This window comes from Pongo pygmaeus, chromosome 6, assembly GCF_028885625.2.
Source record: "Pongo pygmaeus isolate AG05252 chromosome 6, NHGRI_mPonPyg2-v2.0_pri, whole genome shotgun sequence".
NCBI classification, from domain to species: Eukaryota; Metazoa; Chordata; class Mammalia; order Primates; family Hominidae; genus Pongo; species Pongo pygmaeus.
Window position 1 is genome coordinate 27,143,800 of NC_072379.2, and position 24,307 is coordinate 27,168,106.

General features: G+C 43.2%; 2 protein-coding genes across 2 annotated transcripts in view; both read right to left on the bottom strand.

Moving 5' to 3' along the window:
• LOC129040640 (zinc finger protein 117-like) overlaps positions 1–22,461 on the bottom strand; it is a 34,529-nt gene extending 12,068 nt beyond the window's left edge. The window contains 1 exon segment of the mRNA XM_054495396.2: positions 22,366–22,461. Coding sequence (XP_054351371.1) covers positions 22,366–22,368 — 3 coding nt within the window. The 5' untranslated portion in view covers positions 22,369–22,461.
• ERV3-1 (endogenous retrovirus group 3 member 1, envelope) lies at positions 6,385–22,504 on the bottom strand. The gene is made up of 2 exons (XM_054495397.2): positions 22,366–22,504; positions 6,385–9,427 (listed from the first exon to the last, which is right to left on the bottom strand). Exon 2 carries the CDS (start codon positions 9,037–9,039, stop codon positions 7,225–7,227), a length of 1,815 nt encoding a protein of 604 aa, XP_054351372.1. The 5' UTR covers positions 9,040–9,427; positions 22,366–22,504; the 3' UTR covers positions 6,385–7,224.
• Between the last annotated feature and the right edge of the window lie 1,803 nt (positions 22,505–24,307).

Sequence of the window (24,307 nt, forward strand, 5' to 3'; positions counted from 1 at the left end):
TATTCCACTAATCAATTTTTTTAAACACCTAAAGTGCACAGCTACTCTCAGCATGAGAAACGTGAGCATTATGAAGAAAGGGGCCATATTCTCAGCAGAATTTTATAAGGATTCTCTTCCATCTCTGCTGCTCTCTCTTCTCCTAGCCATTAAATGAGAGATCTATAATGGAATACATTTGACAATTTCCAAAGAACACTTTTTTTTTTTTTTGATATGGAGTCTTGCTCTGTCATCCAGGCTGGAGTGTAGTGGTACAATCTCAGCTCACTGCAGCCTCCACCTCCAGGGTTCAAGGGATTCTCATGCCTCAGCATCCAGAGTAGCTGGGATTACAGGCATGTGCCACCACACCCAACTAATTTTTGTATTTTTAGTAGAGACAGGGTTTCACCATGTTGGCCAGGTTGGTCTTGAACTCCTGACCTCAAATGATCCGCCCGCCTGGACCTCCCACAACCATAACTTTCTGATGAAGAATTAGAATATTACTTTATTCATATAGTGGAATACATTTGAGTTTGCATCATGGTGAACTGTAGAGCTATTATGGTTTTTGGGTGGCCAAATCATTCTTGTTTATTTTTCCTGTAATAGCACCATTCCAATTTAGTGAAATGATAAACACTAAAATCATGCTTACCTATAATTAACTCTACTGGATAAATTAGTAAGCATGTCATACTAATATTACTGTAATAGTTTGGTAGTAAATTTCCTTTGAATATTAGATATAAATATCTAAGTATAAATAATGTGCTAGTCATAATGTACATAGGATTTTTAAAAATTGTCTACAACCATAATTCAATTAAAAAAGTTTATATTTCAAAAGTATGAATATAACATAATTTTTTGTTTGTTTTTTTGTTTTGAAACAGTCTCGCTCTATTGCCCAGGCTGGAGTGCAGCGGTGCAATCTCAGCCCACTGCAACTTCCGCCTCCCAGGTTCAAGCGATTCACATGCCTCAGCCTCCCGAGTAGCTGGGATTACAGGCACGTGCCACCACACCCGGCTAATTTTTGTATTTTTTAGTAGAGATGAAGTTTCGCCATGTCAGCAAGGCTGGTCTTGAACTCCTGACCTCAGGTGATCCACCCACCTTGGCATCCCAAAGTGCAGGGATTACAGGCATGAGCCACCATGTCCAGCCGAATATAACATTATTAAAATGACTAAGGGATTCATTCAAAGTAAATATTGTAGTTATATTCACACTAGTGTATAAAATACTGTTTATATGAATGCAGTTTGTCTACAAACACTACATATAACTATGCTAATTGTACTCAAGTAATAAATATAAACCAAAGCACAACTACAGACTCCACTGTTCAGTTCATACACTGAACCATGCTTTTGCAATAAAAGTACTTCGGCCTGCAAATATTACCTGATTACCTTGGATAATCTGTATTCTATCAAAGGAACTTAGTATCTTTTAGTCTTTAGCATTTTTTATTGCTAAATTTAATCCTATCTTCATGTTCAACTTTTGTGTGCTCTTAAAACAAACTTTAATCTAAACAAATCTGTGTCTACTTTAAAAGACAACAAATGGAGAAAATAAATCTTTGCAAAAGCAATGAACCTGAGGTCCTAGACAAAGACAATCCCAAGTCAAAAACAGTGACAAAAGGTTTAACTGTTAATATGATTTACATATCTTTCAAACAACAGAGAAAAAATATACATAAAATTTAAATGCTTTAAGGAAAAATAAATTAAGAAAATATACTTCTGGCAGGGTGCGGTAGCTCACGCCTGTAATCCCAGCACTTTGGGAGGCTGAGGCGGGTGAATCATGAGGTCAGGAGTTTGAGGCCAGCCTGGCCAACATGTTGAAACCCCATCTCTACTAAAGATACAAAAAATTAGCCAGGTGTGGTGGTGTGTCCCTGTAACCCCAGCTACTCGGGAGGCTGAGTACGCTTGAACCCAGGAGGTGGAGGTTGCAGTGAGCCAGATCGTGCCACTGCACTCCAGCCTGGGCAACCAGGCGAGACTCCGTCTCAAAAAAAGAAAGAAAGAAAGAAAATATCCTCCCTTTTTTCAAGTGGAGAATAAAGCTTCTTATTTCTAATTTGTATTTTCCACTATAACAGCCAGGTCTCTGGACATGTTTTTGAACTATTGGACATCTTAATTTTGCATGCCATGTGCACTTGAGAAATGTTTATGGGAAAAAAAGCAGAAGAAAGAAAGGTGTTATAAAAAAAAAATCCATGGGTGTATCAATCAAGAAAAATGAAAAGAAAAGTCTCAATCATTTTAGGAGGTTTATTTCCCAAAGTTAAGAATGCACAGCCAGGAAAAAGGCCTATGTCTTTCTCCCAAGAAAATTTTGGGGGCTCCAAATTTAAAGGAGAAAGGATGAGATACTGAGAAGTACAAAACTGTTATGTAAGAGGGAGGTAAGGAAAAACAGCCATTCATGTCATTGTCTGTCAGTGAATCTGCACTTTTTTAACATAAGATGACACAGACAAATGGGGAAGACGAAAAATGCAGGTAATCTGCATTTTTACATAAGATAACATAGACAAAATGGGGCAGGGGAACAATCAGATATGCACTTGTGTCTGGTGGACCAGGTAAAGATAAGCCATCAATTTACATTTCCATGGTATAATTTTAACAGAAACACCTTAGGGTAAAGATCTTGCAGCTCACTAGAAATTTTCTTGTGGGCAAAATATAAGGGAGTCATGTAACTTCTCATCTTGTAGCCATCTCATTTAAGAACCAAAAGGATAGGTGGGTTTGTGTGACCCAGTTCCCAGCCTAACTTTTCTTTTTGGTTTAATGAGTTTGGGCTCCAAAGATTTAATTTTCTTTCACAGGTACACATGAATAAGACAAGTTCTAAGAGATTTATATTTAGATTCTGACAGAATAATTTTGGGAGACTACAACACCCCACAGACACTATTAGACACATTTTTGAGGCAGAAAACTAACAAAGATATTAGGACCCAAACTCAATACTTGACCAAATAATCGTAATAGACATCTACAAAACTTTCCATCTAAAAGCAATATAATATACATTCTTCTCATCACTAAGTGGCCCATACTCTAAAATTGACCACATAATCAGAAATAAAACAATCCTCACCAAATTCAAACATCCACAAATTATACCAACCACACACTCTGACCACAACTTGATAAAAATATAAATCAATATAAAGAAAACCACTTGAAAGCATACAATTATGTGGAAATTAAACAACCTGCATCTGAATAACTTTTGGGTAAATAATAAAATTAAGGCAGAAATCAAAAAGTTCTTTGAAACAAATGAGAACAAAGTACAACATACCAGAATCTCTGCAACACAGCTAAGGCAGTGTTAAAAGAAGAATTTATAGCACTAAATGCTCACATAAAAAAGTTAAAAAGATCTCAATTTAACAACCTAATATCATAAATAAAATGAGAGATGCAAGACAAAACCAATCCCTAACTAGCAGAGGGCAAAAAATAACTAATCTGACCTGTACTGAAGGAGATTTAGATGTGAAAAACTATACAAAAGATCAAGAAATCCAGGAGTTAAATCTTTGGAAAAAATTAATAAGCTAAATAAACCACTAGCCAGATTCATAAAGAAAGAAGATTCAAATAAAGACAATTAGAAATGACAAAAGGAACATTAACCCTGACCCCACAAGAATACAAATAACTGCTGAAGTCTACTATAAACACTTCTATGAACACAAACTAAAAAATCTGAAAGAAATAGTAAATTCAGCCGGGTGCGGTGGCTCACGCCTGTAATCCCAGCTCTCAGGGAGGCAAGAGGCGGGAGGATAGCTTAAGCCCAGGAGTTCGAGACCTGCCTGGGCAATATAGTGAGACCCCATTCTCCACAAAAAGGAAAAAAAAAAAAAAGACAAAAAAAAAAAGAAAGAGTAAATTCATGGACAAATATATCCTCCCAAGACTGAACAAAAAAGAAATTGAATCTCTGAGTAGACCAATAACAAACTCCAAAACTGAATTAGTAATGAACAGCCTAGCAACCAAAAAAAGCCCAGGACGAGAGAGATTCACAACTGAATTCTACCAGATGTACAAAGAAGAGCTGGTACCATTCCTTCTAAAACTATTCCAAAAAATTGAGAAAAAAACACTCCCCTTCAACTCATTATATAAGAACGCCATCATTCTGACACCAAAACCTGACATAGGTATAACAAAAAAAGAAAACTTTAGGCCAATATCCTTGATGACCATTGATGCAAAAATCTTCAACAAAATATTGGCAAATTAAATTCAACAGCACATCAAAAAGCAAATCCACTATGATCAAGTAGGCTTTATCCCTGGGATATGAGGCTGGTTCAACATACACAAATTAATATATGTGATTCATTACAAAAACAAAAATAAGGATAAAAACCACAAGATTATCTCAATAGATGCAGAAAAAGCTTTCAAGAAAATTTAACATCTTTCACATTAAAAACCTGCAACAAACTAGGCATAGAAGGTACATACTTCAAAATAATGAGTTCTCTATGACAAACCCACAACCAACATACTGAATGGACACAAGCTGGAAGCATTTCTCCATATGAAAACTGGCACAAGACAAGGATGTTTTCTCTCACCACTCCTATTCAACATAGAATTGGCAGTCCTCACCAGAGCAATCAGACAAGAGACAAAATAAAAGGCATCCAAATAGGAAGAAAGGAAGTCAAACTTCCCATTTTTTGCAGATGTAATTCTATATATAGAAAACCTTATAGTCTCCACAGAAAAGCTCCTTAAACTGAAAAACTGAAGCAAAACTTCACAATACAAAGCAAATGTACAAAAATTAGTAGCATCCCTGTACATTAATAACATCCAAGCCAAAAGCCAAATGAAAAACACAATCCCCTTCACAACTGCCACAAAAAGAATAAAACATCTAGAAATACAGCTAACCAGGGAGGTGAAAGACCTCTACAACAAGAATTACAAAACACTGCTTAAATAAATCATATATGACACAAATAAATGGAGATTAATTTTATGCTCATGGATAAAAAAGATCAATATCATTAAAATGGCCATACTGCCAAAAGAAATTTACAGATCTAATGTCATTCCTATCAAACTACCGAAAACATTCTTAACAGAACTAAAAACAACTATTTTAAAATTCATATAGAACCAACAAAGAGCCCGAATACCCAAGGCAATATATATACACACACACACACACACATATATACACATATACACACACACACATACATATATATAAAAGACTCATAGAACAAGAAACAGAATAGATAGCCAATAAATAATGCCACAATGCCACACACCTGCAACCATCTGATCTTCAACAAAGCTTACAAGAGCAATGCGGGAAGAATTCCCTATTTAATAAATGAGGCTGGAATAACTAGCTAGCACTATGTAGAAGATTGAAACTGGATGCCTTCCTTACACGATATATAAAAATCAATTCAAGATGAATTAAAGACTTAAACATAGAACTTAAAATTATATATACATATAAAACCTGAAAATAATCTAGAAAATAACCTAGAAAATTCTAGACATAAAAACTGGCAAAGATTTTATGATGAAGATACCAAAAGCAATTGCAACAGAAGCAAAAATTGACAAATGGGACCTAATTAAACTAAAGAGCCATTTTGCAGCAATGGAAACAATCAACTGAGTAAACAGAAAACCTACAGACTAGAAGAAAATATTTGCAAACTATGCTTCTGACAAAGGTTGAAAATCCAGCATCCATAAGAAACTTAAACAAATTTATAAAAAAAAAAAAGAAGCAGCAGCAGCAGCCAGGAGCGGTGGCTCACACTTGTAATCCCAGCACTTTGGGAAGCTGAGGCAGATGGATCACGAGGTCAAGAGATCCAGACCATCCTGGCCAACATGGTGAAACCCCATCTCTACTAAAAATACAAAATTTAGCTGGGTTTTGTGGCGTGCACCTGTGATCCCAGCTACTCGGGAGACTGAAGCAGGAGAATCACTTGAACCTGGGAGGCGGAGGTTGCAGTGAGTCGAGATCATGCCACTGCACTCCAGCCTGGTGACAGAGCAAGACTCCGTCTCAGAAAACAACAATAACAACAACAAAAAGAAAACCAAAAACCTAATTAAAAAGTAAGCAAAAACATGAACAGATACTTTTCAAAAGAAGACATACATGTGGCTAACAAGCATATGAAAACAAAATTCACACTGTTAATTATTAGAAAAATGCAGAGAAAAACCACAATGAGATACCGTCTCATCCAGTCAGAATGCCTGTTGTTAAAAAGTCAACGACAGATGCGGGCTAGGTTGCAGAGAAAAAGGAATGCTTATGTGTTGTGGGAATCAGGAGGCCGGAGAGATCACAAGGTGGAACAGGAGGATTTTATTTAGGTGGCCACTGGCCCAGCAGATTAACATCCAAAGGCTGAGCCCTGAACAAAGACAGAGCTTGACTTTTATACATGCATCAGGCAGGGGCAAGTCAGGTTTTTGGCACAAAACCTGCGAGGCGAGAAAGCAGTCTTACAGAAGCAGAACAAAGGCAGTTAATCATACCGTGACAGGTTTTACAACAGGCTTTGCAACATGAGCCTATCTTACTTAAACATGTCTTGTGACCTTGCCATGCTACAGAAAGAAAAACAAGAACTTACAAAATCTTTACAGACTTGCAGAAATAGTTACAAAAATAGTTGTGAGAGCAGAACAAAGAATAATGGTATGGGGAGAAAATTTCAAAGGGGGAAACTGATAAGGAGAACTGGTTTTTCTCATCCCTGCTCCTGGAGCCCATTCCTTCGGAGCCCCTGCCTGGCCTTGCAGATAATTATCATAGATCCAGCAGGACTTTGGAGTGAGTCAGACTGGTCAGGAAAGGACTTGTTTTCCCTTTTCTATTTCCTGCTTCATTCCCCCCTTTGATGCTTTTTATAAGTAAAGTTTAATAGAAAGCATCACTATCTTCATTTAGTTCTTCAATAGGAAGTAGCTCTTTTCTTGGCAGGGGTTAATACTTAGTTAGGGCCATTAGTCGTGTGGTAGTCTGTCTGTCCACAAGAGCCTCTATGGCTGTTTGGATATTTTTGACAATGAGGGGTAAGAGACAAGGGAGTATAAGGCAAACTCCCAATATGGCTAGAACTATTTGTACTAAGGTTTTAAATCCTCCAAGGGATGAGAACCAACCTCTGAAGAGGGAATCTGGAGACTATCCTTTCCAAGTCTGAACTGGGATGTGGGCTAACTTTTGGATTTTAGCAGTTATTTCTTTGATGACCTTTCCTTTGTCGTCAATTTCCAGGCAGCAGTTAGTAAGGTTGAACTTTCCGCATACTCCCTCTTCCTGGGCTAGGAGGTAGTCTAAGGCCAGTCTATTTTGATAAATGGCATTTCTCATTTTTGTGGCTTGCTGGGCAAGCAGATTCAAGGCCCCTGCAGTTTCATTGGTAATGATTTCTAGTACTGTCTGCAATCTTATAATGCGGTTAAGCATGTAAATTGGGGTGCGGTATCCCCACATTCCATCTTCTGCCCAGGTGGCTGGGCCATAATATTGAATTATTCTTTCAGGAGGCCATTCATTGTCCTTCCGATCTCCTATAGTTATGCCTCTTTTGCTTTTCCTTTTAGTTTCATCATAGATGGGGTATCCTAAGGCTTCTCCCTGTTTTAGGGGCATTAGGAAGAAGGACGGCCTAATTGTCCCCAGTACACAGGCCCCTGACCATTTAGCTGGCAGTTGTCGATAGGCCTGTGGCCCACAGATCCAGTAGAGGCCAGAGGGCGCCTGCCAGGTATTTGGAGCTTCAAGGTGGTACCAAGAATGGTTTAAAGATGGAAAACGAGAGAATGGGCTTGGGTGAGGTGATTCAGAATTATTGCTTTTGCCCCTCCATAAAGTCTTTCCTAGTGTCTCGTTGTAATATTGTTGTCCTAGGCAAGTTAACTCTCCTACTGGGTCTGTAAAGGCCTTTCCCCAGCGAGCAATACAGAATTTTCCAATAATGGAGGTTTTTAAGAACCAGATGCTCTGACTTGACGGTGCAGGTTCGAGGGAAGAGGCGGTTAGAGTGAAATTATCTTGGGGCATTAGTTCCCTTGCTTCCCATGGCCATTGGTCTCCCATGTTCGTTCCCCCACAGACATAACATGAAGCGACGTGCAGGCTGCTGGCTATGTTTTCAGCCAGTTGGGCGAATAAATTTCTGGCCAAGGGAGGGGGCTCAGGCAATTTCTGGTTAACATGCTCATAGAATGACTCAAAAACTCGGAACTGTTGGGTTGAGCGGGTCCGAGTTTTCTTTATGATATATAGATAGACATAGGCTCCTGGGCCAATTTCTTTACCGCTGACTCGTGCCCCTAGCGGTGCCTTTAAACCTGTTGTCCATATGGGCTGATCTGGCTCTAAGATGGTAAGATTTACAGAATTGCAAGTGCTTGTTTTACAATCTGGTTCTAATGGTATTTTGGTAAGCATAATTGGCCCTAGTGATTGTTGGTTAGTGGACCACGTTGTGCAGTCCCAGCAAGTTGTTACTGGGGAATCGGCGGAACAAGCAGGGGGTGCACACCTATTTTTATGGCAGCTACTATAGTACTCCGTGGAACTGAAGATTACGGGAAAGAGTGAGCCCATGGATACTATCTGGCAAACATCAAAGTATAAGGATACGACACCCTTGCCAGAGGGAAATACCTTGGTTTGGTTTAGAAGATCCCCTTCCTTTGACCCGACATGAATTTCAAACCAGGTCCCAGGTGAAGACTTAGGGTCATAACACACATAAGGCTGGCCCCTTCCTGGGTCACAGACTGAGTAGGTTGTCTGGTTGTGAGTACAAGTTCCTAGGCAGGTCCCAGCACACTCATAATAAGTGTGATACAACAGGGTTTTAGTCATGATGTTCCCCGACCACGTAGTGTGGGTGCAGTGGAGGCATCCCTCCCAGGGTTCTCCTTTTAACATGGATAAGGGGAGTAGCAAGAACAAAGTGATGAGTAGCATGTTCATACCCAGCATGGACAGAAAAGGCTTTTTCCTGGGGGGAGAAGGCTGAGCAAAGTGACAGCTTAATAGCAAAATAATTAATATTACAAGGAAAATTACTGGACTTCAGATTTCTAACCACATTTACTTCCCTGATGATGACTCAAGCTTCGGCCGTGCGTAGACTAGTCAGCTTCCGCGGTGACTAGAGCAGGGCTGTTGTCTCCTCAAGCTTCAGCCGTGCGTGGACTGGTCAGCTTCCGGAGTGACCAGAGCAGGGCTGTTGTCATCTCACTGGCACCTTGGTTCCGTCATAGGATTAGCTGGGTTGCATGGTCTAGGTCCTGTTGGCTGGTTCACTTGTCCTGGGCTGCTGGTTTCAGCTGACTGGATGGATGGATCCAAGGCACAATTCCTGCAACTTTAACAACAGTGGGAATAGACAAGATTACAGTATGGAGCCCATCCCATATGGGTCCCACAGTGGTTGGGTTTTATTTTTTGACCCAAAGAGAGTCCCTGGGTTTAAAGGGGTGTATTGGGTCTATCAGGCTTATGGGCATTCTTTCCTGTACCCAGCCATGGACACTTCACATGGCTATCCCTAAAGCCTGCATTTGCCTCCTTAAAGTTAATTCCCCTAGTTCACAGAGATTACCCTTAATGTGACTTATGATTGGGGGTGACTGGCCAAACAGTATTTCATAGGGCGAATACCCAGTTTGTTTGGTGGGGGTGCACCTAACTCAAAGGAGGACCATGGGCAGGACTTGATCCCATCTCAGAGGGGTTTCTTGGCAATATTTCTTCAGTAGCTGTTTGAGTGTCCGGTTCATGCACTCTACTTTTCCTGAGCTCTGCGGCCGGTAGGCTGTGTGTAATTTCCACTTTATTTTTAACACTCGTGTTAGTTCCTGAATTATTTCAGCTAGAAATGCCAGTCCGTTGTCTGACCCTAGAGTCAGGGACAGTTCAAATCTGGGGATAATGTTTCTTAATAGTATTTTAGTCACTTCTCATGAGTTCTCGCTTCTGGTGGGGAAAGCCTTGGCCCATCCTGAAAAAGTGTAGACAAGTACTAACATGTACCGATAGCTCCCTGCCTGGGGCAACTCGGTAAAGTCCATAAGCAGGTTTTCACAGGGCATGGTTCCTATTTCCTGAATTCCTGGGGGCCAAGTGGGCCCTTCTCATGGGTTGTTCTGGGCACAGGTTAAATATGTTCACAAACAGCTTGGGTGATGGCAGTGAGTCGCAGCACATAGAAATGGCGTCCTAGTAGTGTTTCTAGTGCCGTTTTTCCCACGAGTTCCGTGATGCAATTGCTTTACAAGTTTGGGGGCCACCATTTTGGGAATGGCCCATCTCCCATCAGAAAATTTCCACCATCCTCCTTCAATATATTTTCCAGTTTTTTGGGCAAAACAGACCTTCTCATTCGGAGAGTAATTTGAGACCTCCTGGAGGGGAGGCTCTGGGAGGAGGGGCATAGCTAAGGCTTCCTTTTTAAAATGAGGTGTAACCATTGCTGCCCATTTTGCCTCCCTGTCTGCCTTTCTGTTTCCTTTTGCCTCTGATGTCCCTGCCCTCTGGTGTCCCCTGCAGTGCATAACTGCTACTTTCTCTGGGAGCCATACAGCATCTAAGAGCTGTAGAATTCATTCTTTCCATTTTATTTCTTTGCCCGTGGCAGTTAAGAGTCCTCTTTCTTTATATATAGCTCCATGAACATGCAGTGTGGCAAAAGCATATTTGGAATCTGTGTAAACATTGACCTTTTTGTCTTCTGCCAGCTGGAGAACCCTCATTAGGGCTGGTAGCTCTGCCTTCTGGGCTGATGTTCCAGCAGGCAGAGGCTAAGCCTCCACCACTGTCTAAGGTCACCACTGCCTACCCAGCCCAGCAGACCCCTTCCAGCACAAAACTGCTTCCATCTATGAAGTATTCTACATCTGGGTCCTTGAGTGGCTGGTCTGTAAGGTCTCCTCGACTGGAGAATACCTCATCCACTGTTGCCACAGTCACGGAAGGTGATTCCCAGTTCGACTGGGAGCAGGGTAGCTGGGTTAAGGGTGTTCACTGTTTCTAAAGTTATGCGGGGATTTTCATATAGGAGCCCTTGGTATCAAGTCATCCTTGGGTTTGATAACCAATGCTGCTCTCTCTGATCCATTAAAGTTATAACCGAGTGTGGTACCTGGATGGTCAGTTGTTGCCCCAGGGTCAGTTTGTCAGCTTCTTGTGTCAATAGGGCGGTAGCGGCTAGTGCTTTACAGCAAGGAGGCCACCCTAGCACCACAAAGTCCAACTGTTTGGATAAGCACACCACTGGGCAATGCCATGATCCTATGACTTGAGTCAGGACCCCTATAGCCATTCCCTTTAATTCATGGACATACAGAAAGAAAGGCTTAGTTGTATCTGGCAGTCCTAAGGCTGGAGCCTGAGTTAGGGCTTCTGTGATTTGTTTAAACACCTTCTTCTGGTAAGCCTTTCAGAGGAGGGGTTCCTTTTCACCCTCCCTTGTGGCTTCATACAAGGGCCTGGCCAAAAGTGAGAAATTTGGGATCCAGATATGGCAGAACCCTGCTGCCCCTAAGAATTCCCCTATTTGGCGCCAGGTGGTTGGAGTTGGAAGGGCACAAACGGCTTGCTTTTATCCATGGTCAAGCCGGCGTTCCCCTTGGCTTACTATAAAGCCTAAATATTTAACCTTTTCATGGCAAATTTGGGCCTTCTTTTTGGATACTCTATACCCTGCTTTCTGTAAGAGATGGAGGAGGTCCTGGGTTCCCCAGTAACAGTCCTCTTGGGTTGGGGCTGTCAAAAGAAGGTTGTCTATGTACTGCAACAAGGCACAGTTGTCATTTGGTGGGGTGTATGGCTTGAGGTCTGAGGCCAGTGCTTCCCCACAGATTGTGGGAGAATTCTTGAACCCTTGTGGGAGTCCAGTCCAGGTGAACTGTCCCCCCGTGCCCGTGACTGAATAGTCCCATTAAAATGCAAAGATGGCTGACTAACTGGTGCCAGGCAGAGACAGAAGAAAGTATCCTTTAAAGTCCAGGACTGTAAACCAGGTAGCATTTGCTAGCATAAGTCCCATTAAAGTATACAGGTTTGGTACTACTGGATGTATGGTCACCGTGGCTTGGTTTACAGCACGCAAGTCCTGCACCGGTCTATACTCATCAGATCCTGGTCCAGGCAATGGTTTTTGTACCAGCAAAAGTGGAGTGTTCCAGGGTGACTGGCATTGGATTATGATCTCATGGTCATAGAGCCACTTTAAATGCTTATAAACACCCTAAATATCCTCTTGGGAAAGTGGGTACTGACAAACCCAAACTGGAGTTGCTCCTGGTTTTAATTCTACTACCAGTGCCTGATTTACAGCCAGCCCAGGTGGGTTGTCTTCAGCCCATACTCCAGGAGTTTTATCAATTAGCCTAAATAATAATTTATCTTCCTCCTGCGTACAAGGCTGCATTGGTGCCTGTACTTCATGTATAGTCTCCATTCCTCAGCCTGCGGGATGGTGAGGGTTAACACCCTGGCCTTTGGTTGAGTTAGGCTTAAAGTAATATCTCCTTGTGACCCAAAGGTAATCTATGCATGCAATTTTTGGAGTAGGTCTCTTCCTAGTTGAGGCACTGGATAATTGGGGAGATACAGGAATTTATGTTGGACCTCTCATCCTCCAATGACACACCTCCTTGGCTGACAAAACGGCCTCTTCTCTGGGACCCCTGTAGCCCCAATAATAGTTGTATGATCTTTGGATAATGGCCCTATGGGCTGTGTCACTACCGAGTGTTCAGCCTCAGTGTCTATCATAAAGTTCATTAGCTGGCCTCCTACTTCTAATGTGACCATGGGCTCCTGGGGGCCTAAAGAGAAGGAGCCCAGTCTGGCCTAGTCTTCATATTCTCCAGTTCCTGCCAACCTGATCAAGTAGGTATCTGACTCCCTTGGGACAAGATAGCCCTTGGCTGGCAGTTTTCCAGTTTTATAGTCTCTGTCATTTTCTTCATTGCCCTCTGGACATTCACCTTTCCTGTGTCCCCTCTTTCTGCACTGCGCACATTGATTCCTACATAGTCTTGGCTGACTTTCAGGTCTCTGCCTGGCCTGAACCCCTCCATGTCTGTGGCTATGTCTGCACCCTCTCGCGATGCTAGTTTCCCTTCCTGTGAGGGCTGCCACTAGCAGATTGGCCTTTTTCTTAAGTCTGATCAGCCTCTCTTTGTCTCCTGGTTACGGTTAACGTACACCTTGGTGGCCACTTCTAAAAGCTGAGTGGCATTCATCCCGTGAAACCCTCTAGCTTTTGCAGCTTTCGCCTGATGTCTCCCTGGGCCTGCCCTACAAACGCTGTGTTCACCATGCGCTGGTTCTCAGTAGCCTCAGGGTCAAACGGGGTGTAAAGCCAGAATGCTTTACAGAGTCTCTCATAAAACTGACTAGGACTTTAATCAGTCTCCTGCAGCACTTCCAAGATTTTCCCCATGTTGACTGCCTTTTTCCCACCTTCCTTTAGCCCTTGCAGGAGTGCCTCCCAGTACCTCTGTAGGTACTGTAATTGGGCTGCATCATTTGGGTCCCAGTGTAGGTTGGCTTCTGGGAATTGGCCCTGAGCATATGCCTGGACATTAAGTGTGCCTTCTGATGCATTGTGTTCCAGCCAGTGGAGGGCTGCCTGGGTCACCCTTCGGCGTTCCTCGGTGTTAAACAGCATCAGGAGGAGCTGTTTGCAATCTGGCCACGTTGCATTTTGTGTCTGAAAAATGGACTGCATCAGATCTGTCAGGGATTGGGGCTTCTCCGTGTAGGAGGGAGTATGGTGTTTCCAGTTTAGGAGGTCAGTCGTTGAAAAAGGCTGGTAAATAAAAGTCCGTTGCCCCCTCTTGGACCTGCCCCTGTTCATCATAATAGATAGGTCCCCGTGTTTCATGGAGGGGCATCTGCCACACTCTGGTGTGGCCAGATCGAAGGCGGCCTGCTTGATCATCCTGACTTTCCTTCTTGACCTCCTGAGGCGGGGGCTCAGATTTCCCCCTTTGAGGTGTAGCCTGGGGTGTGTCACCATCTGAGTCTGGCTGCTCAGGGGCCATCCTTGGTAAAGGGGGACACATTGGCACATAGGGAGGAGGGGTTTCTATCTCCTCTGGTGGTTCCTGCAAAACTGGTTTTTCTTGTGGCTTTCCTTTTATCTCTGTAGCTGACAGTGAAGCTGATTTTTCTTTTACTTTAGGCTTGACTCGAGCTATGAGCGTTTTGCAGTAAGAAGCCAGGCAAGGTTGCAGCCATGCAGGTCGAGTTTGAACTATATTTAGCCATGAGTCAATATAAGGAAATTGCTCTGGATGCCCTGGCTGTCCTCCGACCCCAGTCACCACCTTAAATACATGGCCAATTTTTTCCCTATCTATAGTTCCTTTGGCCAGCCATCCAAAATTGAAAGAGGGCCATTCTATTTCACAGAGAGTTCTCAACCTCTGGGGGGTCAACTTGATCTCATAATACCCTGTATAATCTTACTTAAAGTTCCTTAACATACATTCTAATGGCATGGGTTTCAACGACTTCCCTCCCATTTCCTCCCAGTTATGGCACAACCCACTCACTCTTCCTTTCATTTCAGACTGATTAGACCGTGTCCCTTGCGGGAGTATTTCAGACACTGCTTAGCTTTAATGGAGGGTTCGTATGAGTCCTGAACCTGGACCACCACAATCTATAAATTGTGGGGCACCTCCCTAAGCCATATGCCGTAGCCCCATTCGCTGATGGTACAGTCTATGCTAAGAGACCTGTGGCTCCACACACGTCACTCAGCGTGTTGGTTCCTCTTGGAACCATCTCTTTCACATTTATTCACACACCTCCCCACTTCCAGTTTCCTTTCTTAACCAACTTAGTGAGCCACTCTCATGTCCTGGGTCAGTTGGGGTGTAGGTTTCTTCCAACTTTGCGAGCTCCTCTCACGTCCTGAGTCGGATTACTAGGTACACCCCAGGAGGTGATCAGGCTCCCCTTCCATCCTTATGGGACCGGTCCTGCCTTGGGCCCAAACCTTACTGCAGTCCTGTAGCGTGAAGTCCTGGAATCGTCCTGTAGCCCCTTAGGTTCCACTGCACTGTCAGGGAGGGGCGCCGGGTCGCGGGAGAGCCAATCTCCCCTCCGGGTTGAAGGTCTCCCAATGGTGCCTTGGGTCACGGGTCTCCCCCGGCCCGGGGCTCCAGTCCCACAGCCAAAGGAGACAGTAAACCTGTAGTTTCCCCTCCTGGCTGGCTCGCCAAACTGTTGCGGGAATCAGGAGGCTGGAGAGACCACTTGGTGGAACAGGAGGATTTTATTTAGGTGACCACCAGCCCAGCAGATGAACATCCAAAGGCTGAGCCCTGAACAATGACAGGGCTTGACTTTTATACGTGCAACCAACAGGGGCGGGTCAGGTTTTTGGCATGAAACCTGTGAGGTGGGAAAGCAGTCTTACAGAAGCAGAACAAAGGCAGTTAATCATACTGTGACAGGTTTTACAACAGGATTTGCAACATGACCCTATCTTACTTAAACATGTCTTGTGACCTTGCCGTGCTACAGAAAGAAAAACAGGAACTTACGAAATCTTTGCAAACTTGCAGAAATAGTTACAAAAATAGTTGTGAGAGCAGAACAAAGAATAATGGTATGGGGAAAGAATTTCAAAGGCGGAAACTGATAAGGAGAACTTGCTTTTCTCATCCCTGCTCCTGGAGCCCATTCTTTCGGGGTCCCTGCCTGGCCTTGCAGATAATGTTATCATAGCTCCAGCAGGACTTTGGAGTGAGTCAGACTGATCAGGGAAGGACTTGTTTTCCCTTTACTTGTTTTTCCTTTTATATTTCCTGCCTCATATACACTGCCTGTAGGAGTATAACTTAATTCAACCATTGTGAAAAGAATTGTGGCAATTACAGAACCAAAAACAGAATTACCATTTGACCCAGGCACCTGATAATTGGGTTTATACCCAAAAAAATATAAATTATTCTATCATAAAGATACAAACACATGCATGTTCACTGCAGCACTACTCACAATAGCAAAGACATGGAATCACCATAAACACCTATCAATGGTAGACTGGATAAAGAAAGTATGGTATGGCACGGTGGCTCATGCCTGTAATCAAAGCACTTTCTTTTTTGTTTTTTTTTGAGATGGAGTCTCACGCTGTTGCCCAGGCTGGAGTGCAGTGGCGCAATCTCTGCTCACTGCAAGCTCCACCTCCTGGGTTCACGCCATTCTCCTGCCTCAGCCTCCCAAGTAGCTGGGACTACAGGTGCCCGCCGCCACGCCCAGCTAATTTTTTGTATTTTTAGTAGAGACGGGGTGTCATCATGTTAGCCAGGATGGTCTTGATCTCCTGACATCGTGATCCACCTGCCTTGGCCTCCCAAAGTGCTGGGATTACAGGCGTGAGCCACCGCATCTGGCCAATCACAGCACTTTCAAAGGCCAAAGCATGTAGATTGCCTGAGGTCATAAGTCTGAAACCAGCCTGGGCAACGTGGCAAAACCACATCTCTACAAAAAGTACAAAAAGAAAAATTAGCCAGGCATAATGGTATGCACCTGCAGTCCCAGCAACTTGGGGGGCTGAGGTAGAAGGATTGTTTGCACCAGGGAGATTGAGGCTGCAGTGAGCCAAGATCACATTACTGCACTTCAGCCTGGGTGACAGAGTGAGACCCTGTCTCTAAAACTGAATAAAATAAAATAAAATATTTAATAAAAACAAAATACGGTACATAAATTCAATGAATACTGTGTGGCCATAAAAAAGAAGATTGTGTCCTTTGCAGAAACATGGACAGAGTTGGAGACCATTATCCTTAGAAAACCAATGCAGAAACAGGAGACCAAATGCATGTTCTCATTTCTAAGTAAGAGCTAAATAATAAGAACACATGGACACAAAGAGAGAAACAACAGTCACTGAGTTCTAGTTTAGGGTGGAGGGTGAAAGGACAAAAAGGATCAAAGAATACCTGTTTGGTGCTATGCTTAGCACCTCAGTGACAAAGTAATCTGCATGCCAAGCCCCCCGTGACACAATTTCACCCACATAACAAATCTGCATGTGTACCCCTGAACCAAAATTAAAAAATTCATGGGTGGGGGATAGCATAATGTACGTGTAAGGACTGGTCTGTGCTACAGATAGTGGCCCAGGTGGGACTGTCCTCTGATTTATTTCTGTGTCCATGCAGGCAGATGAGACTATGAACAGGTGGTCCAGAACCCTAGACTGGTGGAGAGAACAGGTTGCTACTGCAGATTCAGTGTCTGGGAAAAGGAATATGTCAGGAGACTTGTAGACACTTTTGTGGGTTTTTGGCAAGAAACACCAGGATGAAAAATGCTGTGGTGAAATTCCTAAGGTGGTGCCTAGTCCTGGGAGGGGTGTGAACACATCAATGTCTAGTGGGTATGTTTTTGAGTGGGTGGAAATCCTGAGGTGGCAGCAGTGGGAAAGGGGGGTCTGTTGTAAGAGCTCTTTTCCTCTAAGTTTTCAGTCCTCTCTCACAGTGGGAGTGGGAGGAGACCTCAAATCCCAGGACAATGGGCAGTGTGACAGCCTGTGTACAGGAGAGCAGAGTCTCTCATTCCCAGATACCCAGAGTTCCATTCCAGGCCAGGCCTCTGAGATGTCTTTCTTCTGGCACCAAAATTGTAACGTTTGCTGAACGCCAAGCAATTCTTCAAAACCAACACATTGTCTAAAATTTGAATTATGACCCCACTCAAGAGTCAGCACAGACCCTGATCCAGGGCTCAATCTCACAACACTGTCTTCACTGCAGACGCCAGTCACAAACCCTATGGGTCCGTCTATGCTTTTGAGCTACTGTTTAAAAATTCAGGACTCCCATAAATCTCTCAAGTTCAATAATTTTATAGAGCTACTCACAGAACTCAGCAAAATACTGTAGTTATGTTTACCCATTTATTATACAAAATACAACCCAGAAAACTCAAGTGGAAGAAATGTATAGGACAAAGAAAAGACATGGGGAAAGATGAAGCACATAGATAATCCTGGTAAATAGTGTTAATAAAATTCTCTATCCTTTGTGTTCTCCAGGAACAGTTTATGGAAAGAAACATCCTTCCATTATGACTTAGATGGTGCTCTCTTGTCCGACTTATCACATAACCAGACACTGACTCTGCACATTTTCTTCTTTTTTGTATTAAAAAATTAGCTAAATTTGTCTTCAGTGGTCAAAATAAAATGCTTTTTTGTTTGTTTTTTGAGATGGAGTCTCACTCTGTCACCCAGACTAGAGTGTAGTGGCACGATCTTGGGTCACTGAAACCTCTGCCTCCAAGGTTCAAGCAATTCTCCTGCCTCAACCTCCAGAGTAGGTGGGATAGCAGGCACATGCAACCATGCCTGGCTAATTTTTATATATCTTTTTAGTAGAGATGGGGTTTCGTCATGTTAGCCAGGCTGGTCTCGAACTCCTGACCTCAAGTGATCCACCCGCCCTGGCCTCCCAAAGTGCTGGGATTACAGGCGTGAGCCATCGTGCCCAGCCTAAAATACTTCTTAATCAAACTTTACTTAAGTTTATCTCCTTTCCACAGGCTCCTGAACTTTAAGCTACTCTCAGTCTGAGCCAACATACAACCCCATTTTATGTTCCTCCTAAAAACTTGCTGACTTCATGGTAAAACGATTTCTGATCTAAAATCTGATTTTTTTTCATCCTCCATTTGCTATTCCCCTCTGACTTCTAATCTTTTTTGCTCTTCCCTAAGAAAGATAGCCTTTATCTGTTTAAACTTTGCAATCCTTAAAGCTCTTATAGTTGGTACTTCCTTCTGTTGCAACACTCTTTTAGAATTCAATTTTTTTTTTACATAAACCTAATTTAGCTCATTTTACAAAGTCTAGAAACTGCCTCAAAACAGTAACAATTTCATCTTCATTAAGACCCTCCCAATCCCATCCCATCTTAATGTTAACTGCATCTGCCTGTGGGTCCCCAGCTTTCCAGGGCTCTGTAGCTTCTCTCAGTATAAAGGCTTCTTCCATGGCTAGAGTGAGCAGGCTGGGACATCTGCAGGGAAGGTTTCCTAGAAAGAACGAACTGGGCCTTTAATACCCTCCCTCCCCAGCTGGGCCCAGTGGCTCACACCTGTAACCCCAACATTTTGGGAGACCAAGGATCACCTGAGGTCAGGAGTTCGAGACCAGCCTGGATAACATGGTGAAACCTCGTCTCTACTAAAAATATAAAAATTAGCTGGGTGTGGTGGCACCTGCCTGTAATCCCAGCTACCTGGGAGGCTGAGACAAGAGAATTGCTGGAACCGGGAGGCGGAGGCTGCAGTGATCCAAGATCTCACCACTGCACTCCAGCCTGGGCAACAGAGCAAGGCTCTGTCAAGAAAAAAGAAAAAGAAAGAAAGAACCTCCCCCCTTTTTGCAGGCTCAATATTAGCATTAGCTTGGGGTCACTGGGCACAAGCTTTAATTTCCATGTCAGAGTTATTCACTTGGTTTTTTAAACTGAAAAATTCAGAAAAATTACTCAAACACATTGTTTATATAAGGGAAGGAAATTTTAAGGTACTTACATTTCATACCTCAATAAGAAATACAAAAGCATTTATTCCTTTAAGACAATATATTATTATTTCCATTAAAAATCATGTAGTAAACAATTGGTCATATGGGAGCACTTCTAGGAGATACCAAGTTTCCTCTCATAAAATTTAGCATTAACATCACATATCAAGATGATAGAGTATAGAGCAGAGGTATTCCCTGTAACAAATCTACCCTGCAAAAAGAGGAACTGATGTTTTCATGAATGTAACTCACCAATTATCCACCACATTTTCTTATGGAAATGTATTCATTTTCTACAGCCAAAATGGAAGAGAGATTTTCCCTATTCTTTTCCTCTGTAGCACTCTAAAAACTAAGCATTGGAATTCTGTTGGATGTCACCTAGTCATTAAAAAAACACACCTGGCTGGGCATGGTGGCTCACGCCTGTAATCCCAGCACTTTGGGAGGCCAAGGCGGGCAGATCAGGCAGATCACCTGAGGCGGGGAGTTCAAGACCAGCCTGACCAACATGGAAAAACCCTATCTCCACTAAAAATACAAAAAATTAGCTGGTGCATGGTGGCGCATGCCAGTAATCCCAGCTACTTGGGAGGCTGAGGTAGGAGAATCGCTTGAACCCAGAAGGCAGAGGTTTCAGTGAGCTGATACTGAGCCATTGCACTCCAGCCTGGGCAACAAGAGCAAAACTCCATCTCACAACAAAACAAATCAAAACAAAACAAAAACAAAAATACACACCTGAGAAAATTTCTAAACTCGGTCTGGGAAAGAAAAAGGTAAATGAGTTTTGTTTTTGTTTTTGAGACAGAGTCTTCCTTAAATGAGTATTCTTAAGAATGGAATATAGGATTAGATATTGATTTTCTTCTGAGCCCCACCTCTTTTGTGCCCTTTGTAAACATTTTCTTACCTTTTAAGCCCTACTAATAAAATGCAAGTTACAGTTAAAAAACCGTAGTCAAAATAAGTGAACAAATCTTTTCAAGGTGACAAACCCAGAGAGCGGCGGTGCTCATTAAAAAACAGATGTGTCTGACTCATATATCAAGTCAGGCCACCCAATCCCTTGAGAGATTCTTCCACCCCCATCCTACTCACTTAAGTGTTCAGTGACAACCCTCTCCAGAGACACTGTACTAGGCCCCAGTGAGAGCCCCAAGGTGCATTTCACTTTGCAAATTGTTGCACCATGTCACTGGGGCCAGGTTTGATTTTTTTTTTTTTGTCTTTTGGGATACTATTTTCTCTTTTATAATTCTTGGAGAATCCAGGTGGCAGTAATTATTTGTGTTTTTCCTTCATTACCACCATCTGATTGGCTGACCAGCAACGTGTCTTCGAGAAATGGAAGCCGGGTTGCTTGAAGACAATCTTAACTTCTCTAAGGGTTTGCTTTTTAAAGGAAGAGTACCCCAGGAGACTCCTCTCAGCCCCAGGGCATCCACCTGCTCCCTTGAGAGGCTACACTCCAACTTCAGGCTGTCCTGTCTCCCATTCCCAGATATGCGAAGTTTCATTCCAGGCCAGGAGCTGAAATTTACTAGACATTCTAGCATACACAGCCACAGTGGATATCTTGATTTATCCCCAGACAGTACTGAAACCCAGAACCAGGGAAAAAACTGAAGGGTGGCTGAGGACACATTACCTTATAAAGTTTCCAAAGGGAAACCCTGACCCAAAAATATTCTGATAAGGTTTCTGTGGCTAGAGGCAATAAAAGGAAAGGAGGCACAGAACATTTTTTACAATACAGTGTCAGGGGATTATTCTTTGCTTTCTTCTCTTGGGAAATATTTACAAACAGAAAACAAATCTTTTTTTAAATGCCAGCCAATGCTTTGTCAAAAAATGATTAATTAAAATATGGTACCTAAAATGTACACTAAAGTGTACATTAAAGGACAAATAGTTGATAATGTGAATTAGGGAGGGGAAATTGGCATTTGGGAATGTCAGAAGGAACTGGAAATTTACTGCAAGCCAGAGTTAGGCTAGAGGAATGGGAAATGGGGAGGAGTCTTGAGACCCTGCTTGAGACAGAAGTGAAAAATGCAGAGGAAAATCAGTGCCCTGTGGAGTGTGAAAATAATTAAGTGGCAGGCAATTAGACTGAGGTGGCCCCAGTCCTAGGGTTGCTACTTTCAAAAAAATCTAACTCGAATGCTTTTTTTCTAAAGTATTACATTGGGGGAAAATAAAATTCAGGCTTAACCAACTATAAACTGCCAATTAATTTCTCATTAACTACAAAACATAGCTTGGTGCTCTACAATTCTTGAATTACTCTTTAATTAAATTCTTTAATATTTTTGCGGAGACTTCCACAAATTTTTAATAGAAAAAAAGGGGGACTGGGAACCCCGCAGACCAAAGCTCTTCCCATTCATGAACTCTGCACCCCGAGTCAGTATTCTCCCCTGACGACCGTCCCCTGGTCCCTGCACAATCGGGGAGAGATGCGGCAGTGGGGGCAGAGCTGCCCACAGAGGACTCCAGGCCAAGGCACAGTCACTGCGCAGGGAGGAGACATGACGCCCGGGGTCCAAGCTGTCAGCCCGGCCGCCATCCTATGGCTGAAGGGGACTGAGGGCCGAGCTGCGCCAAGAACTCGGGGCCGCGGATTTTGGAGCCAACTGCGGGGAGGCCAGAGTCCCGCCACAGCCACTTCCCACCAGTTCCAACCAGCCCCGCCCCCTCTCTCGGGATGTCGGACCTGGCACTCTCACCATTTCTAGGCTTCCAGTGGGTCCTGGCGTCTTAGCTGTGGATCTCCCAATACCTGCAGGTAACGAGGCCACAGAGGCTGGGCCTCTAGGAGCAGAAGACACAGCGCAGCGAAGACTACACCAGAAGCTCCGGCTGCAGCCACAGACAAAGGCCCCGCCAAACCCGGAAGCCGTCCTGTCTGCTCTAGCTGAGTGCCTGATTGGACGGGTCCCAGCCCAGCGTTCCTGACTGGATAATGTTTAGGGCCCCACCCCCTCAGGCCTTGATTGACAGAAGACGTGCTCAGATGCTGGGCTGAATGTAGAGTGAACCCTAAGCCTTTTCAGGCAGAGCTTCCTCCCTGAGCTGACCCAGGCCCTCCCCAGACGGCATTTGCCTTGTAAGGCAACCCTCTGAAATAAACTGTGAGCCATGTGTGAATTCTAAATTTTCTAGTAGTTAAGAAGAAAGAAGAAACAGGTGAAATTCATTCTAACCATTTAATAACCCAATATATCCAAAATATTATTTTAGTATAGGAGCAATATGTAATTATTAATGTAGTGTATATATTCTTGGAACTAAATCTTTAAATCTAACTCTGTATTTTACCTTTCTGGCACATCGCAGTTCAAACCAGCCATATTCCAGGCATCCTGTAGCCACACATGGCCAATAGCCACCACATTGAAGTGCAGCTCTGACGTCAGGGGGTTGAAGGGCCCTAACATCCCTTTTCTGCCAAAGGTGAGGCAAGAGCCTCTCCCTACCAACATCTCTCTTCAGTTCCACGGATGAAACAGATAGTGGCCATAAAAAGAGCAGACGACAGCAGGAATAAAATTACCTCAGGTACTGAGGTTACAAGCACTGCTGGCCACCAGTTGCTCACTTTTCTTCAAGAGATTAGACATGAACAAAGAATGATGAGGTCACAGGATAAGAAAACTCTGTCTTTAGATCTGTACACAGTATAGACCTCCAGTGTTTAGAAACAGAGAAAATAGAAAAAGGCAAACTCATGTTGCTATTTGGCCTCGGCCCTAATGGTTAGGCTGTGGTTTTCTGTTGTCTCCTGTTGTATGTGGTGCTGTTTGAGTATAATCACCAATCACATGTATACATGTCCACATGTATTTCTGCATTTCTCAACATTATCTTACAAGACATTCAACTTTAAATCAGGGGGAAAAAGTTAGTACTTTTAGGGTGCCCACTATTAGAAGGTAACTAGTAATCAGCCTGTCATTAAAGCCTGGCATCTTACCTGCACTGGGTGCATGTATTAGTTAGCTGTTACAGTGTAACAAACCATCCAAAACTTATTAGCATCATAATTGAGATGGTCAGGCATTTAGGCTGGGCTCAGTGGGACCATTCTTCTGGTCTCAACTGAGCTCTTTCAGACATGTATTATCAGCTGCTTGTTGACTAAGCAGCTGTGCTTCTGGGAGTGAGCTTCTGCTTCTGGGGCTGTCAACAGAGGCAATTTGCTTCTCCTCCCCATGGTATCTTGTCTGGCTTACATGGGCTTTTTTTCATGGAGATGGCAGCATTCTGAAAGAAAAACAGAAGGATTCAAGACCTTTTGAGCCTACACCTCAAACTAGCACACTGTCATGTTCATGAGTTTCCACTGCCCTGAGCAAATAAGGCCAGCCAGATCCAGGGATTGGAAAACAGATTCTGGATCTCAATGGGAACAGCTGTAAAAGCACCTGGCAATGGGCATGGATACAGGAGGGATAAAAAATTGCTACCATTTTTGCAATCAGCATCATTCTGCCTTTTTTTGCATATGTAGTTAATAGAACTCTTCCATATCAATAAATTGTCCGAAGACCCACAGCTACTAAGTGGCTGGGCTGGGACTCAGGATCAACTCCGTGTGACCTTTGAAATCCTGGAGAGTAACATTTCTAAAATAGAAGTCAGATTTCTTTTAGATTTGTGCCCATATAA